We start from the raw sequence: 14,781 nt of genomic DNA, 5'->3' as shown, positions 1-14,781 counted from the left end.
TGCCATTTCCTTGTCGTTAGTGCCAAAGCCACATTTCTGTTAAGATTTCTTGAGTGTAGCAAACGGAGACACTGAATGAGAAAGAGATTCTCCGAGCTTCATAGGAACATTTGCCACTTTATTACTCCCCCTGCTGGACAGAAAAGGCCCAGCTCAAGAGAGACACTAAATAAAATACAAAACAGATCCTTTAGAAATGGAAAATATGAAAATACACTGCCCTTTGAGGCTATCAAAAACATGGATAAGCGGTATATACAATGGTAACCCCACTTAACTACAAGAAGGAACCAATGATGCGAAGCGCATATACGTTCACAAATGTTGTCTCTTAAACAGACATATGCACACACAAGAGACTTCGGGTCTCAATCATTTCACGCGACCATACGCACTCAAAGAAAGCATCTCTCCCTGGTTAGAATAAAATGAAAATAAAAAAAGAAACAGCGCCCCTGCCCCCAAAGTTGGCCATAGACACTGATTATTTAGGGCAGGTTCCCCAGGTTAGGCCTGGTCCTAGACTAGAACAGTGGCCGGTCTCCACTGGAAGGACTTCAGTTCTAGAACAGGCTTAATCTGTGTCGGGGAAGCAGGTCCGGAGGGTCTGTTTAATGTTCACCCCTCACGGCAAAGGCTATGATTGGGATACGGAAAACTGATCTTAAATCAGTCTCAAGGACAACTTCTCTCAGGTCCCATCCCAAATCAACCCCATGCCCCTTTGGAGATCTGAGCAGGTTGGAAAGGTAAAGCCAGGGGTGACAGTTTCAACCAGCTAAATTGCAGCTACAATCCCACCCTTTCCACCCATTAGGTTTCCACAGATCTTCACTGGCATCAAATGTTGATTTCGGAGAGATCCAAAGATGACCCCCGACCCTCAGCTGTCCTTATCCAATGCGGTTGTGGCCAGCGTTACTGTGGTGATGGGCTGACCAATCCCATGCAGTTGCATGCGTGCCAGCTTCTTCTGCTCACACTCTGTGACCAGGGTGTTGAGATCGGCGGCGCTGTAGCCTATGAGAGTCCTCAGGTCGCACACAAACTTGTAGACAAAGCGCTTGCCCTGCACCTTGCTGATCATGTCCCCATCATAGTAATACCTGGGGGAGAGAACAGGCGATGGTCAGAATATGTTTAATAGAAGGCTGACTACCCCAAAACAAAGCTTAACATGCCATGTTTTGTTCAGGAAATGACACGCGTGCAAGGGAAGCGCACGCATACACGGAGGCAGCGACACGGACCTGAGTGCTCGACTGAGTTTCTCGTAGTTCATGGTGGGCTTGTTCTTGCGCTGGCCCCACTTCTGGGCCACCAGTTCAGGCTGGTTCAGCTTGAACTCGCCCTCCTCGCCCACCCAGGAGATGCAATCCCGGGCGTCCTTATCCGTCAGCAGCTCCAGCAGGAACTGCCAGAGCTGGATCTGACCGTTGTTACCTACGGACAAGCGCGCGCATGGGGAAGCACTTCAATGTGTATGAATGATTTAGACTTGTACTTTTTAGATATTTCAGATTCGGAACATGTGTATCGTATGCACCTCCCTGCCACAGCACATTCCTCGTTTGTGTGAACTTACGTGGCGAGGTAAAGCTCGTTCTGTTTCTATGGAACATTTCGTTCGGCATGGTCACGGGCACCTCTAGTGTCTGAAGTAAAAGACGCAAATGCACGCGGAGGCCTGGGGATACCTACCCGTGCGGTTGCCAGGTGAGCTGCGTTCCTCCCCCCCTGAGATGCGTGGGGTTCTGGCACCACGGCTCTGCTTCATGACCTTGATGGTGGTGGGCGTGGCCACCGGGGCTGGGATGATCTGGACCGCTGGAGGGTAGGGTTGGGGTTATTTAAAAAAAGGCAGTGCATGAGCTGTTTTACTGAATACATCGTTTATGAAAATCTCAGTTTGTCCGAGTCTGTCCACTTACGTTGGTCAATGGTGACCGTGGCCTCGCCAGATTGGTCTTGACTGGCCAATACATCTGGAAGAACACAAACAACATTACAATGTTTCTTCAACTGTTAACACTGTTTAGTGTCCAAAGTAGTTCATGTGTTTTCCTTGTATCATACATGTGTATTTTGTCACGTATATGCGTTTAAGTTGAACAGTGTCTCCAAACCCACACACATTCCTGGTGACTCACATTTGCGCAGCAGTTCCAAGTGGCTCCATAGGATCTCTCCACTGGGGACCCTCTGCAAGAACTCTTCCTGGTTGAAGGAGCAGAGGTCACGACCTTGGATGTGAATCCCTCCTACCTCCATCTCATCAATGTTGAACTCCTTCATCACCCACACAGCCCAGTGGATAACCTGGTCTGCTGTCCACTGCACTGGGTCTTAGGGGAAGAGAAGAACAAGGAATATGTTCTCAAATGTGTGCACTCACTTAAAACGTAACAGAGACACAAAATGTACCACACAGAGATATATTCAGACACATTTGAAGTTTATGGTCCAAGGCTGAAGATTTCAGTTTTCTTAACATACGACATACATATGGGGTTGTGTCTCACCATAGGGGATGCCCAGACGGACCTGCTCCTTGCGGTAGCCTTCCAGGGCGGCCGCCCAGCGGGTAACCTGCTCCGAGGTGTCATCCGCCAGGGTGGAGCGTTCCATGGCGATCAGCTGACCCTCCTCCACCAGAGTCCCCTCCTCCCCTGCCGCGTCGGGGTCAATAACCACCTCCACTGTCTCCACCGGCTTCACGATCTCCAGGATGTTGAGCTTCTCCTCGCCTGGAGCACAGACAAGAGCAGGACAGGAGAGGGGAAAGAGAAGGATGATGAAGATGAAAGGAGAGGGTGCAGTGTGCTTTAAGAGTCCTACACTTTGAAGGTGGGAGAGTTGACCTTTGATAATCTAGTGACTAAATGTGATAACTAGATTTCTGTACCTTGTGAAGATACACCTCCACACATAACAACACTATAGAGATTCAGTGTTGACAGTTTGGTCTGAGATCTTCTTCAGGATATTTCATTTACATTTAGTCATTTAGCAGACAGATGTCGCTCTTATTCAGAACGACTTACAGTAAGTACAGGGACATTCCCCCGAGGCAAGTAGGGTGAAGTGCCTTGCCCAAGGACACAATGTCAGTTGGCATGACCGGGAATCGAACTGGCAACCTTCGGATTACTAGCCCGACTCCCTCACCGCTCAGCCAACTGACTCCCATTGCATGTGAACATTTGGTTACATCTTTAAAGTAGCTTGGTCTTCTGTCTGTCTGTGTGTCTGTGTGTGTGCATCAAGTACCTGGCTTTGTGACGATATGTAGGCTGAGCTGCACTGTGCCATCTGTCTTTACTCCCTGGTCAAACAGGCTCTGGTCAGGATGTAGCTGAGAGAGAAAAAGATCCAGAAAGAGAGTGTGATGAGAATTAGCAGTGGAAAATCTAAATTGAATTTAAAATGGGAAGTACTGTGGAAGACGGAAAGATAGGAACAAACTGAAAACAGGCCGATAGCACTGTGAGAACAGAGAGGCTACTTCTTCCATTTCTACCTGCATGTCCTGCAGACAGATGTCATAGCCGTCCAGAGACACCTGGATACGGGGTTCTAGAAGCTTTTTCAGGTTGCCAATTGGCTCGTTGATGTCAATGTCCTGCTGGATCAAGTCGGCCGATGTAATGGTTGTTTCTTCCACCCTGAAGATGACAACAGTGGCAGAAGCATAAGTGGTGACAGGGGGGAGACGGTTCCAGTCACTGCTTTTGGTCTGTTGACCAAGTCATGTCAAAGGTTCATTTACTCACCCTTCCTCCAGACATCCCTGTTTCTCCTGTCCATCGATCTCAATCTCTATCATCTCCTCTGTCTCACTTTTAGACATGGTTGAGCTCCCTCCCAAGAGTTACCTAGCAGAACAATTAAATAGGGTAATATAGGGTAAATAAGATAACAACTTATCTTTAAGAGTTATATTAGCTCACACATTGCCAGACTGGGCACTGAAATTCTTAAGACAAACAAGCAACTATAACAACCATTAAATAGATATTTAATCGCAGATAATATAATGTACTGTACATTTAAATTTAGTTGTTATTTAAGTATATTTATGTATTTAACGTTTAATCTGTAAAAAAAAATATTTGTATGTATAATCGAAATGTCCTTATTTTCAAAGAATTTTCAGAATGTAGTTATTCTTAAGGTCTTTGAAATTGAGACTGGCGAAATACATCATTGGATATCTTTCGTAGTCTTAAAGTAATTCTAAATTGGGAAAAGAAAGGCGCTTTTTAGGGGCTTTAACAGCACTATACATACTTCAGAATTATGTTATGGTGAAAGCCTCGATTTCTCATTGGGTGAGTGAGACTTTAGTGTGAGCTCAAAGTACTAATACTTGCCCACTCGAGGGCGAGGCCTAGCAAATGTGTACAGGCCTTGCAATAGGCCATCGCTTAATAAATCCATACTTTTTTATTTATTTATCACTAAGCAAAGTACACTAGCGCATTCATTTCGCTCGTGTTTGTGACTGTAATGCCTATAGAATAGGTGTAGGATAGTTGTGCTTTGTTTATGGAAATATGACCGCGATCAGACATAATTCGGTCCGAGAATACGCAGAGGGGCGAGGCACTACAGACCTCGAGTCTCATATGAAGCACACAACTGTAGTTGACGATAACAATTCATTTCGACAATAACTTGTTTGCGTTTCGATTACGATTCCCTTGGAAAGTTAGAATCTTGAAAACTTTAAAACGGAAATGGAATAAACGGAAACAAAACAGCATAGGGCAAATGGAAGGAGCCGGAAATCCTGGCTAAGTTTACAGACTTCCGAGAGCTGTCAAGGGAAATACCTGCGTAATTTGCTCGTTCGAAATAGAATACAAATACAGGATTTGCGGTCTATAACTTAGAATCATCTCTACTTATTTTCAACTAAGCGCACAACGTACCAAAGCCTCGAAGAACTGGACACAGGGAGACAACCCTTCGGCGTTTGCATCGACCAGACTGAGAATACATGTAACCAGTCAGCTTAGCTCGTGTTTGCGTTCACAGAAAGGCTAGCATTCATTAGCCAGCGGCTAGCTAGCAGTAGCATCCTGACTGACTAACTACGTGCATTATTGGGATGTGCTACCAAGCATAACAAGGAGTTGATGATTAGTAAATAGTGGATCCTTTTGTGAAACTTTAGAAAATGTTTGTTAAGTCCGCGGGTGAACTAGTGATGTGAGACGATGCAGCATACTGCATGGTTTACCAACCCACGCAGAACCAATCTGTTACTAGCCTAAATGTTTAGATTGCACCTTTTTACTATTTTGAAATGTGTTTGGATTACTAACTTGTTAGTTGGGTATTCTTAGCAGATTTTTTTTTTTTACCAATAAACCAGTCATATGTTAAGCTTGATGTTCAGTAACTACCTACCTAAGTTACTTGACAATAATTGTGATCTAGCTAACAAGCTAGTTGGCTTTGCGCTAAACTATGAAGACAGCTCGCTAGTCAATTAGCTAGCATATGAGTTGTAACTTTGTTAGCTATGATAGCTAGCAAGTCTTTCAATACAAAATAGCGGGAAGATTGACGAGGCACAATAGCAGACACTGATAAGCAAAGTGTTCACCCTCTTTGTTATGAACTTATTTACTACATATTATGGATATCAAATAAACATACCTCCTTTGATTTTGTTTTCAAACCTCCAAGATTCTGTACTTCGTACGAGTCCCGTTGGGTAGCAAGAAGGCCTGCCTTCAAATCGAATTCATGCAAGTTTTTGGTCAACAAGAGAAGGGGCGGGGACTAGTTTTGGAGACAGATTTTGCTACTCTGGTAAATTTGTTGACCATGTGATAATGTGGGATTTCTTTAGATATTATAATTTATATACTTTTCCAGATTAAATCCCTTTAATTTATTGTCCTGATAATATAAGGGATTTATCCTGGAGAAAATGTGTCAGAAGTGTCGCTTATCTCTATGTAATGATATGTTCACTACCTTTTATGTAATTATTTAATGTACGTACATAATACAGACCTGTATTGCTCCTAGAAAATTGTGTCCACTTAAGGGAAATGCTAACAGGCCTATGATGTTATAATGTACTGTAGCCTGTTTGCTGTTGGTTGTGGCAACTATAATAAAGCATGGTCTAACTTGATGGGCATCGTTAAGTATTTAGTCCTAGTCCATTTCAACCTCTTACATCTAAACACATTATCCCATCCCCATTAGATTTCTGGTGCAGATTGATAGAGCTGAATACTTACATTGTAGTAGCGCTAGAAACAGATAATTGGAGGATATAATTTCATGTTTTTTTAATGAATCATGTAGGCCTACTCACAGTGAGGGAAAATGAGAGATCCTGACATGCAAACGAGCCTGAGTTTATGAGTTAGGTAGCCTATGTTATTTTACTGTTGGGAATCATTTGTAACCAGACTCTACAATGGGTTTAGTTCAACCCAAAAGCATTTACTCACGGCTAACTATGCCATGCATGTATTGACCCAAAAGCATGTATGCTGCACACCAATTATCAGCAGATGTGAACAAAGAAGAAGAACCAATGAGATTGAATTTACGTGAGAAACTCGGGGAGCCACTTTTGGCCTAACACCGGAAGTGTTTGCAGAGAGGTTAACGGAATCGAAAATGGCTGAGTACCTGGCGTCCATCTTCGGAACAGAGAAAGACAAGTGAGTAAATATTTTACTTTAACTTACTATTTATACAAAACCAGCAATCACTGTCAATGCACTTTCCTCAGAATACCAGCTAGCAAATACTCTACACGATGGATTTTTACCTAAACACGATGCAGACCAAACGGCGGTTCTGTGAGGGCTGTGCTAGCTAGCTCAATATGCACATCAGTGAATGGGCTCTGACTGGCGCGCGTGATACAAAACATTTGAACAGACAATTTACGCATGATTGAAAGTAAATAGGTAAATCTTATTTTCGCTAATATATACAAAGTTAAATGCTGGTATTCTGGTTGGCAACGAATTGTAAAATCTAAACAGCGAGTTATATTCAAGATTTTAAAACATCAACTGAAAAGTTACAACGTGAGCTAGTTAGCCTAGATGGCTAGCTAGGCTATCTTGTAGGCTAATGGTGAACTAGCGGCTAACCATGCTTCGTTCACTGACGCTACCATCCATTTGTTACCTTCCACAATTCTAGGGTCAACTGTTCTTTCTATTTCAAAATTGGAGCCTGTCGCCATGGGGACCGCTGCTCCAGACTACACAATAAACCAACCTTCAGTCAGGTAAGTTTGTAAATATACTTCGGCAATAGGTTTTTAAAATCGTTGACTTAATATCTCCATAATCGGTCTTTACTTCCAAGTGATTCTGATGGGACCTGAGGGGAGACACTGGAATAGATGCTACCTTTAATGTGCTTGAATAATGTGATGTACTACTGTATTGATGTTCAGTGAGTGGTCTACATAGCTTATAATATGCAATGCCGTTTCCCTTCTTTGTGCATCTCAAGTTTCCAGCATATAGCCTACAATTTCCCAGAACATCAGCCCAGAAGATTGTGTTAGAGCACACACAGCAGGGCTAGAAGTTTTGTTTAAAAAATAGGTTACAGCTTGGAGATGGTGTATGGTTTTACTAAGTGAAACAAATTTTTTTTTTAATCTGCAATTAACTGCTCTATACAGTAATGCACAATTGCTCCTGAACGCAAACCTAGTTCTAGTTTACTGTCGGTCCTAGTGCAGGTTCAATCTTGAACCCTCTAAAGGCAAAGCTGCTTGTCCATTTCATGGTACAGGTGTCCTGACAATTCATCCTACCCGTCAGATTGTCATACCAGTGCTTACTGCGTCATTTTTGTCAAGCTGTAAAATCATCCTACTCCTTTGTTTTAGATAGGTAGGACAATCTTATCAGGTAGGCTATTTTGCACTGTAAAATTATTCAGTTTATTTTAGACTGCTAGGACAATCTGAAGTATTAGTATTGTAAAATCATGGCCTAGGACCAGGATTATTTTGATGTGGTAAGATTGATCGATAGATATATCTATATCTATCGATATAGATATTGCTTTGATTTTGCAAGTGCTATGGAAGGACAATCGGACAAGGTAAGACAAATCAACAGAACATCGACTCGATTGACCTCCACATACTTCGTTTTCCACGACTTGATGTTGAAGCAACTTCAACATGTCCTTTTCAACACTGAACGCTGGATCCCTTTTGTCTGCAACACAGAGGAACAACTGCAGTCGTCTGGTCAGAGCTTGGTTTTGCGGTTTTAAGTGTCAAGTCAGTGTAAAAATTTGCGTCTGCTGTTAGACATTGGCCTTTTTGTAGGCCACTACAATTTTAGTCGCTATAAAAAAAATTGCGGCCTTAGGCGGGACGTCCCGTGTCGCATTTCTCTCTGATCAATCAGCAGTCTGAAGTGTTTTCACTGCACGTTTTTGGTATCGTCTCGGCTCACTTGGTACCACAACGGAGGTGCTACCAAAAAACCCACAAGGTACCAGATTTGCCAGATGGAAATCCAAAGAAGGCAGGTCGAGCCGGTAGCATAGTGGAAGAGAACCATGAGAACCGGTTTGCTTTTCCATGGCCGAGAGTCACTGTGTACAATATGTCTCCGCCTATGGGGCATTCACACTAACAGCGACGTGATGCAATGTGAAAGCGGGTGTCGGGGGAGGAGCCAAGGAGCAACGCAATGGTCGGATTCCAGCAATGAAGGGGTCAGGAAGTTGAGAAATATTCAACTTTGACGCTGAGGTGCACCAACCAATCAACTGACCCTATTTAGAAACGCGTGGTTGTGTGAATATATGTATATATATATATATACATATATATATTCACAGTTAAAAAAATAAAATATATATATAAAAAAAAATGGCCACTCATGCCAGTGTTCCCAGATCTTAGATGTGTACTTGACAGCTGTGTCCAGGGTCTGTCATCAGATCAATTATAAAATTTGTAGAGGGGTCCAGCCTACTCAAAAACTTAAAAGTGAGGTTCCTCAGCAAGGCCATGAAGGTGGTTAAACCCATATTACACAACAGCTCACTGGCTCTAGTACTCCTGGGTTTCTTCAGGAGTATCCTAAGACAGTCATTATAGGCTACTTTCAATTTACGCAAGCTCTCCTACCCCATTAACAAGGCAACAGCGCTCGAAAAGCTATGTGCAGCAAGATGATGTTCGTTAGCTATTACATCCTTTAAGATGAAGATTTTGTGATTGACGTATACCAATGGTCACGATAATCTCAGCCCCTGACGTAAATGGAACGGACACAAAAATGTGTTTTAGCTAATAGTCATTGCTTTGTCTCTTGTGAGATTCCAAGGCTGAACCATCTTAACGTGTCATGTCAAACTAATTCATGCAGCCGCCATCTTGGATTTTACTTAAAGGTGTTAACTTTTCACAGGCCACTAATTCGGCCCAGATGATCTTCGGACCAAGTTTCACAAAATCGGTTATCAAACTGAATTTTGATTTTCGAAACTGCTTGTCTGTTAGAGCCGATCAAAATGGCAGTTGGCCGTCAAACAGGAATTTGGGTCATATCTTAGCAATTCTTTGATGCATTCACACCAAACTTTGGAGATATACTCTGAACCCTGTTGAGAAGATGCCAAAAAAGGTTTGAGTCATTTGACCTCCTTGGCCCCCTCATTGCTGCTTGAAGCTACTTTTGCAAGTGTTATTTTGATGTTTTGCTGACAAATTTAGGCTCTTACCCCTAGTGGTCAAAATAAATTAATTCAAATAGTGGTGGTGTTTGATAATTGGCTATAGCGTTTGATAAATGTGGTGGTGCTGTTTGATAATTGGGTGGTGGTGTTTGATAATTGGCTATAGCGTTTGATAAATGCCATCCGTTTTATTACACCATTACTACTCTCCGGCATTAAGTACATAAGGAATGGAAGTGTTCTTCATCAGCATAAGTCATTAATTGTCTATTGTATTAGCTCTCTAAAGAACCAGGGAATTCTGACATCCACTCTAAAGTTCAGATTTCAGCACCCTTTTTTGCTGCAGTTGCTGTTTTAAGATTCTGATGACGGCACATCCTTGTCGTGGTGATCTTGTACCTTAATCAAAATCTCGGACTGCTCCCTTACAACTTTTACCTCGCATAAGAGGGCACGCCAAACACCCAGCTCGTCCAATCCCGCTTAGCTTTGTTCCTTTGTCTGCCTGTTGAATCTATCCAGGTCTTTCTTCACTTGTAAATTACCATAGGTCCCAAGATGTTTTTGATGGAAGTCTTTAATGTCTGGGTTCTATTTTTTTTCTTGGTTCCCTTTGTGTCCATGGAGTTGGCCCATATACTTGGCTTGCAAATTCTAGGTTCTCAGAGGTCCTTGGATTTGGCCCAGGGATTTGCGGTGCTTTTAGGTTCTTATAGTTCCAGGGATATCTCCGGTTGCGTTTCTATAGGTCCAGGGACTTGCCCTGTTCCTTTTCTAGGTTCCAATAGGTCCAGGGACTTGCCTGGTTCTATTTCTAGGTTCCTATAGGTCCAGGGATTTCCCCGGTTCCATTTCTAGGTTCCTATAGGTCAAGCGACTTGCCCCAGTTCCTTTTCTAGGTTCCAATAGGTCCAGGGACTTGCCTGGCTCCGTTTCTAGGTTCCAATAGGACCGGGTACCTGCCTTCTTTTCCAGGTTCCTATAGGTCCAGGGATTTGGCACATCTACTTTCCTGCAGATTCTAGGTTCCAGTAGGTCTGGGGATTCGGACCACCCAATTTCCTGCAGATTTTAGGTTCCTATTGGTCCAGAGATTTGACCCACCTACTTTCCTGTAGGTTCTAGGTTCCTATTGGTCCTGGAATTTGGCGGACTTCCTTCCTAAAATCTGTAGGTTCCTTTAGGTCCAGGGATGTTGCCCTTCCCCCTCCTAGGTTCCCATAGGATTCTTTTTTGTTGAAGATTTTATGAAGGTTTTAGGAAACAAACCAAACTCCACCTTCAACATGATCTGCATTACTTAGTGCAACAGTTATGGGGGAAATTAGTCTATATTTTTTATATATTTTTATTTTTCCCTCTGCAGACCATCTTGATTCAAAACATCTACCGTAACCCCCAAAACAGTGCACAGACGGCCGACGGCTCACACTGTAAGTGCATCCGCTCTAGTCCTCTCATAGTCTCTAAATCTCAAATCAGTCTCTAAGCCCACACCCATATGTATTTGTTGAGATCAGGGTTTATAAAAAATAAAATAAATACAAAAATGGGCCGACGGCTCCAGTTTGGCGTCTGAGTGGCTTATTGGAATTTACCTTCCTGACCCTCTCAAATCTGCACATGGGTGTAGCGGAGGATGTTGGACGGGCGTTAGCCCTTTACGTCTCCTCTTTAGTTTGCCCCCCGTTCCCAATATTTTGGTTTCTGCAGGCTTCTTGACATGCTTGTGAGGTCTTGTTTGTCTCACCATTTGTAGCAGGAGAAGCCATAACACCTCTATGGTAGCAAAGGATGCCTTATTTGACAACGGTATCAGGATACCCCAATATATATATATTTTTTTTTTCAATGGCAGGCTGGAAATCTTTTGAGCTGTGAGGATTCTAGACTAGCTCTGTGTCATCCCTTCCCCTCCTACTGATCTCTCACCTTTTTTAGAACTTTTTTTAGTCTGCATTAAACCATAAAAAGGCGTTTAGCTTTGAGGTCTTATAAAAAGACAGCCTCTTAGGCCAAACAGACAGGCTATTTGAACAGGCGTTATATTGGCTAATTGGTGTGAAGTTGGTGTGCATGGGTTGTGTTAAACGTAGTGGTGAGGTCCAAGTAGCATGTTAAATGGTGCATTTGGTTGTAAATACTTTTGGCCTATGGTTGACTTGAGTTGTACAGCTGGTCTACTGCTGCACTCTTCAGGTAAGTTAGGGATGGTGGTCTGACTGCCATGTACTGTTTCCTGAGTGTCTCAGAATGACTGACAAACAGCCACTTAACATTCTGTATTTCTTACCATTAGTCTGACGACTTGTTTTGTTGATCTAAAATAATGACTCAATGTTGGCTGATCACAAATGGTATCCTTTTATTTCCATAGTTTTCAATGTCATTCTGAGACTCTCACTGACTTCCCCTGCTCCTGCAGCTCGGACCAGTGCAGTGGACCCTCCTAACCTCTCTTTCAGTCCTCTGCCAGCTCCCACTGGGGCCCATTTGGACACCAGAATTCAGATATTGATCAGCTAGTTATTTGATTGCTGGGGTTGGGGTAGTACAGTTAATAATGCTAATAAAAACAAACCTTTTTAGAAAACCTGCTTGAAAATATCTCAATGTACGTTTTTGTATTTCAGACTATTGCCCTCTTGAACATTTACCGTAACCCTCAAAACACTGCCCAGTCTGCTGATGGTTTGCGCTGTAAGTTTTCCACCCCCTAACAGGGATCTGGTACTCTAAGTCATTCTCTCTTTTGCTTTCTGTCACTCTCTCACCTTCATATCATGCTGTATGCCAACACTGTCATTCTCCTATGTGTCTGACATTATCCATCCCCTTAACCCTTGTACACATGGTCAGCTCTCTGGTTGAGTGCTTTTGCTAGTCCAATAAACTAGACTCAGTTTTATACATGTCTGAAGACTGTTAGAAGGTCACAGCTATAGACTTAAGTTGACTGCATTTTAATAGTAAATAGACATCGCAAGTTTCCCCCCCCCCCCCTTTGCAAGTTGTGCTGACCTTGAAGGGGATGTTCTCAGGTTTGCTTGACCCTGAAGGTTTTTTTTTTCCCGTCACCACTAGGTGCCGTCAGCGATGTGGAGATGCAGGAGCACTACGATGAGTTCTTCGAGGTGGTTATCTTTAACACATTACCTGTAAATGGTGGTTCACTTCCACCAGTGTCTAGTGATTGTTTACTCTCGCCACCAGCCACAATGGAGTGGGCGCTGTATTTCAATCCAGCTCTGCAGATAACCATGCTATTATTGAAAAGCTTCAATCTTTTGTTTGTCTTTAATTTGATTTATGGCTCTGCATAATGTACCACTGAGTTAAAAAAAAAATCACACTGTACTGTAAAATGTTTTTTGCTCCAGGAAGTCTTCGCAGAGATGGAGGAAAAGTATGGCGAGGTGGAAGAGATGAATGTGTGTGACAACCTCGGAGACCATCTGGTGGGGAATGTCTATGTGAAGGTGGGTGAGGATGATGTTGTGAGAGGGTGAACTGTTGCATTTGGCGTCTCTTGAATTGTAATCAGTTCACCTCCAATCCTTTCTCAATCTCTTTCTCTGTCCAGTTCCGTCGTGAGGAGGATGCCGAGAAGGCTGTGATGGATCTGAATAATCGATGGTTTAATGGCCAGCCCATCCAAGCCGAGCTTTCCCCCGTAACAGACTTCAGAGAAGCCTGCTGTCGCCAGTATGAAATGGGGTCAGTGCTATTGACACTATATGGCATATTGTTTAATGTTCCAAGGTTAATTGTCCTTAATCTTCAGTATAATAGGTAATGGTATACATGTTAGGCCTTTTATCTATTGGCTTAACGTGTACCCGGGACATCCTCTAAAAAGTAACGTGAACTCTGCTGCAGTGCTGCTCTCTTACTCTACTAACCCCAGCGCCCCTCCACAGGGAGTGCACCCGTGGCGGCTTCTGCAACTTCATGCACCTGAAGCCCATCTCCAGGGAATTGAGGAGGGAGCTGTATGGACGACGCAGGAAGAGGTACTGCTGGTTTACCTCCGTTTCTGATTCCCTTGGCCCATATTCACAAAGTATAGATACACCAACTTTAATTAATTAACCAACCCACTGAAGACGAGGAAAACTCTCAAAAACCTGAGAAAGTAAAAGGATGAAACATGTTATGGTAAGCCTGACTGACATGTCCTTCTCCCCATTCCAGTAGACATCGCTCACGGTCGAGGGAACGCCGCTCACGTTCGCGGGAACGAGGGGACAGAGGAGATCGAGGAGAACGAGGCCGCGGAGGAGGAGGAGGAGGAGGTGGTGGTGGTGGTGGTGGAGGAGGAGGAGGAGGTGGTGGTGGTGGACGGGATCGGGAGAGGCGTCGCTCCAGAGACCGAGAACGTTCTGGAAGATTTTGAACCACAACTGATGATCCGTGACCGTACCCTCCCTTTCCTCTTGTTTCTCCTTTTGCCTTGTCTGTTCTCCTATCTCCTCTTTATACTTTTAGCCATTCTTCTCATGTACACCTACCCAATCCCTACCCTCTCACTCACCCTCTACCAGACCCAACAAAGAAAGGTGTCGACCAAAACGAATTTGAAATTTTGACCTTGTTTATTGTTCTCTCTTTTGAGCATTTTTATTCAGTCATATGAAGTCTTGTCTTCACAATAAAAAAAATAAAAGGATTTGTCGAGTTTCTTCATGTCAGTAGAGACTGGGAGTCACATTGCTTGGATTTCTATGTGCACTAAGATGAAGTGTTTGACTGGCAGAGTTTTGTTGAACAAGCAGAGGCGGAACTTCTAGATACCTTCCTCTAATTTCCACAAGTAACAAGGCTTGTGGTTCAGATTGACATTCTTTTGAAAACTATTCCTTTCATACAGTACTTAACAGATCACAAGAGAATAAGTAAATTAATTTTCATCTCATATCCTCCAACCAAATCTGTTTTTTGCTGTTTCGTTACTGAAGTCTCATTACTGGCCTTGAAAGGTAAATCTCACACAGGATAGCGTGGAGGACTGATGTCTGCTAGCCGGAGTACTTTTCCCCCTCCATATTGTTCTGGAGATATCAAATGGAATTT

The 14,781-nt window shown here is 43.2% G+C and overlaps 2 protein-coding genes across 3 annotated transcripts; one reads left to right on the top strand and one right to left on the bottom strand.

The window, feature by feature from the left end:
• Positions 1-101: 101 nt before the first annotated feature.
• On the bottom strand, positions 102-6,025 carry gabpa (GA binding protein transcription factor subunit alpha). Of its 2 annotated transcripts, none has more exons than XM_067229184.1 (10): positions 5,668-6,025; positions 3,774-3,875; positions 3,521-3,665; positions 3,271-3,355; positions 2,523-2,747; positions 2,151-2,345; positions 1,932-1,985; positions 1,702-1,827; positions 1,251-1,443; positions 102-1,106 (listed from the first exon to the last, which is right to left on the bottom strand). In XM_067229184.1, exons 2-10 carry the CDS (start codon positions 3,848-3,850, stop codon positions 884-886), a joined length of 1,323 nt encoding a protein of 440 aa, XP_067085285.1. In that variant the 5' UTR covers positions 3,851-3,875; positions 5,668-6,025; the 3' UTR covers positions 102-883. The 2 variants fall into 2 exon arrangements, with proteins under 2 accessions (XP_067085285.1, XP_067085293.1); XM_067229192.1 differs by lacking the exon at positions 5,668-6,025 and adding an exon at positions 4,935-5,008.
• A 611-nt stretch (positions 6,026-6,636) lies between these two features.
• Positions 6,637-14,406, top strand: u2af1 (U2 small nuclear RNA auxiliary factor 1). The gene is made up of 8 exons (XM_067227640.1): positions 6,637-6,695; positions 7,189-7,276; positions 12,342-12,408; positions 12,793-12,842; positions 13,089-13,187; positions 13,292-13,425; positions 13,629-13,721; positions 13,903-14,406. Exons 1-8 carry the CDS (start codon positions 6,652-6,654, stop codon positions 14,102-14,104), a joined length of 777 nt encoding a protein of 258 aa, XP_067083741.1. The 5' UTR covers positions 6,637-6,651; the 3' UTR covers positions 14,105-14,406.
• Positions 14,407-14,781: the final 375 nt, after the last annotated feature.

The sequence above is a fragment of the Osmerus mordax genome, chromosome 2, assembly GCF_038355195.1.
Source record: "Osmerus mordax isolate fOsmMor3 chromosome 2, fOsmMor3.pri, whole genome shotgun sequence".
Taxonomy (NCBI): domain Eukaryota; kingdom Metazoa; phylum Chordata; class Actinopteri; order Osmeriformes; family Osmeridae; genus Osmerus; species Osmerus mordax.
This window is presented reverse-complemented; position numbering and strand designations above follow the sequence as displayed.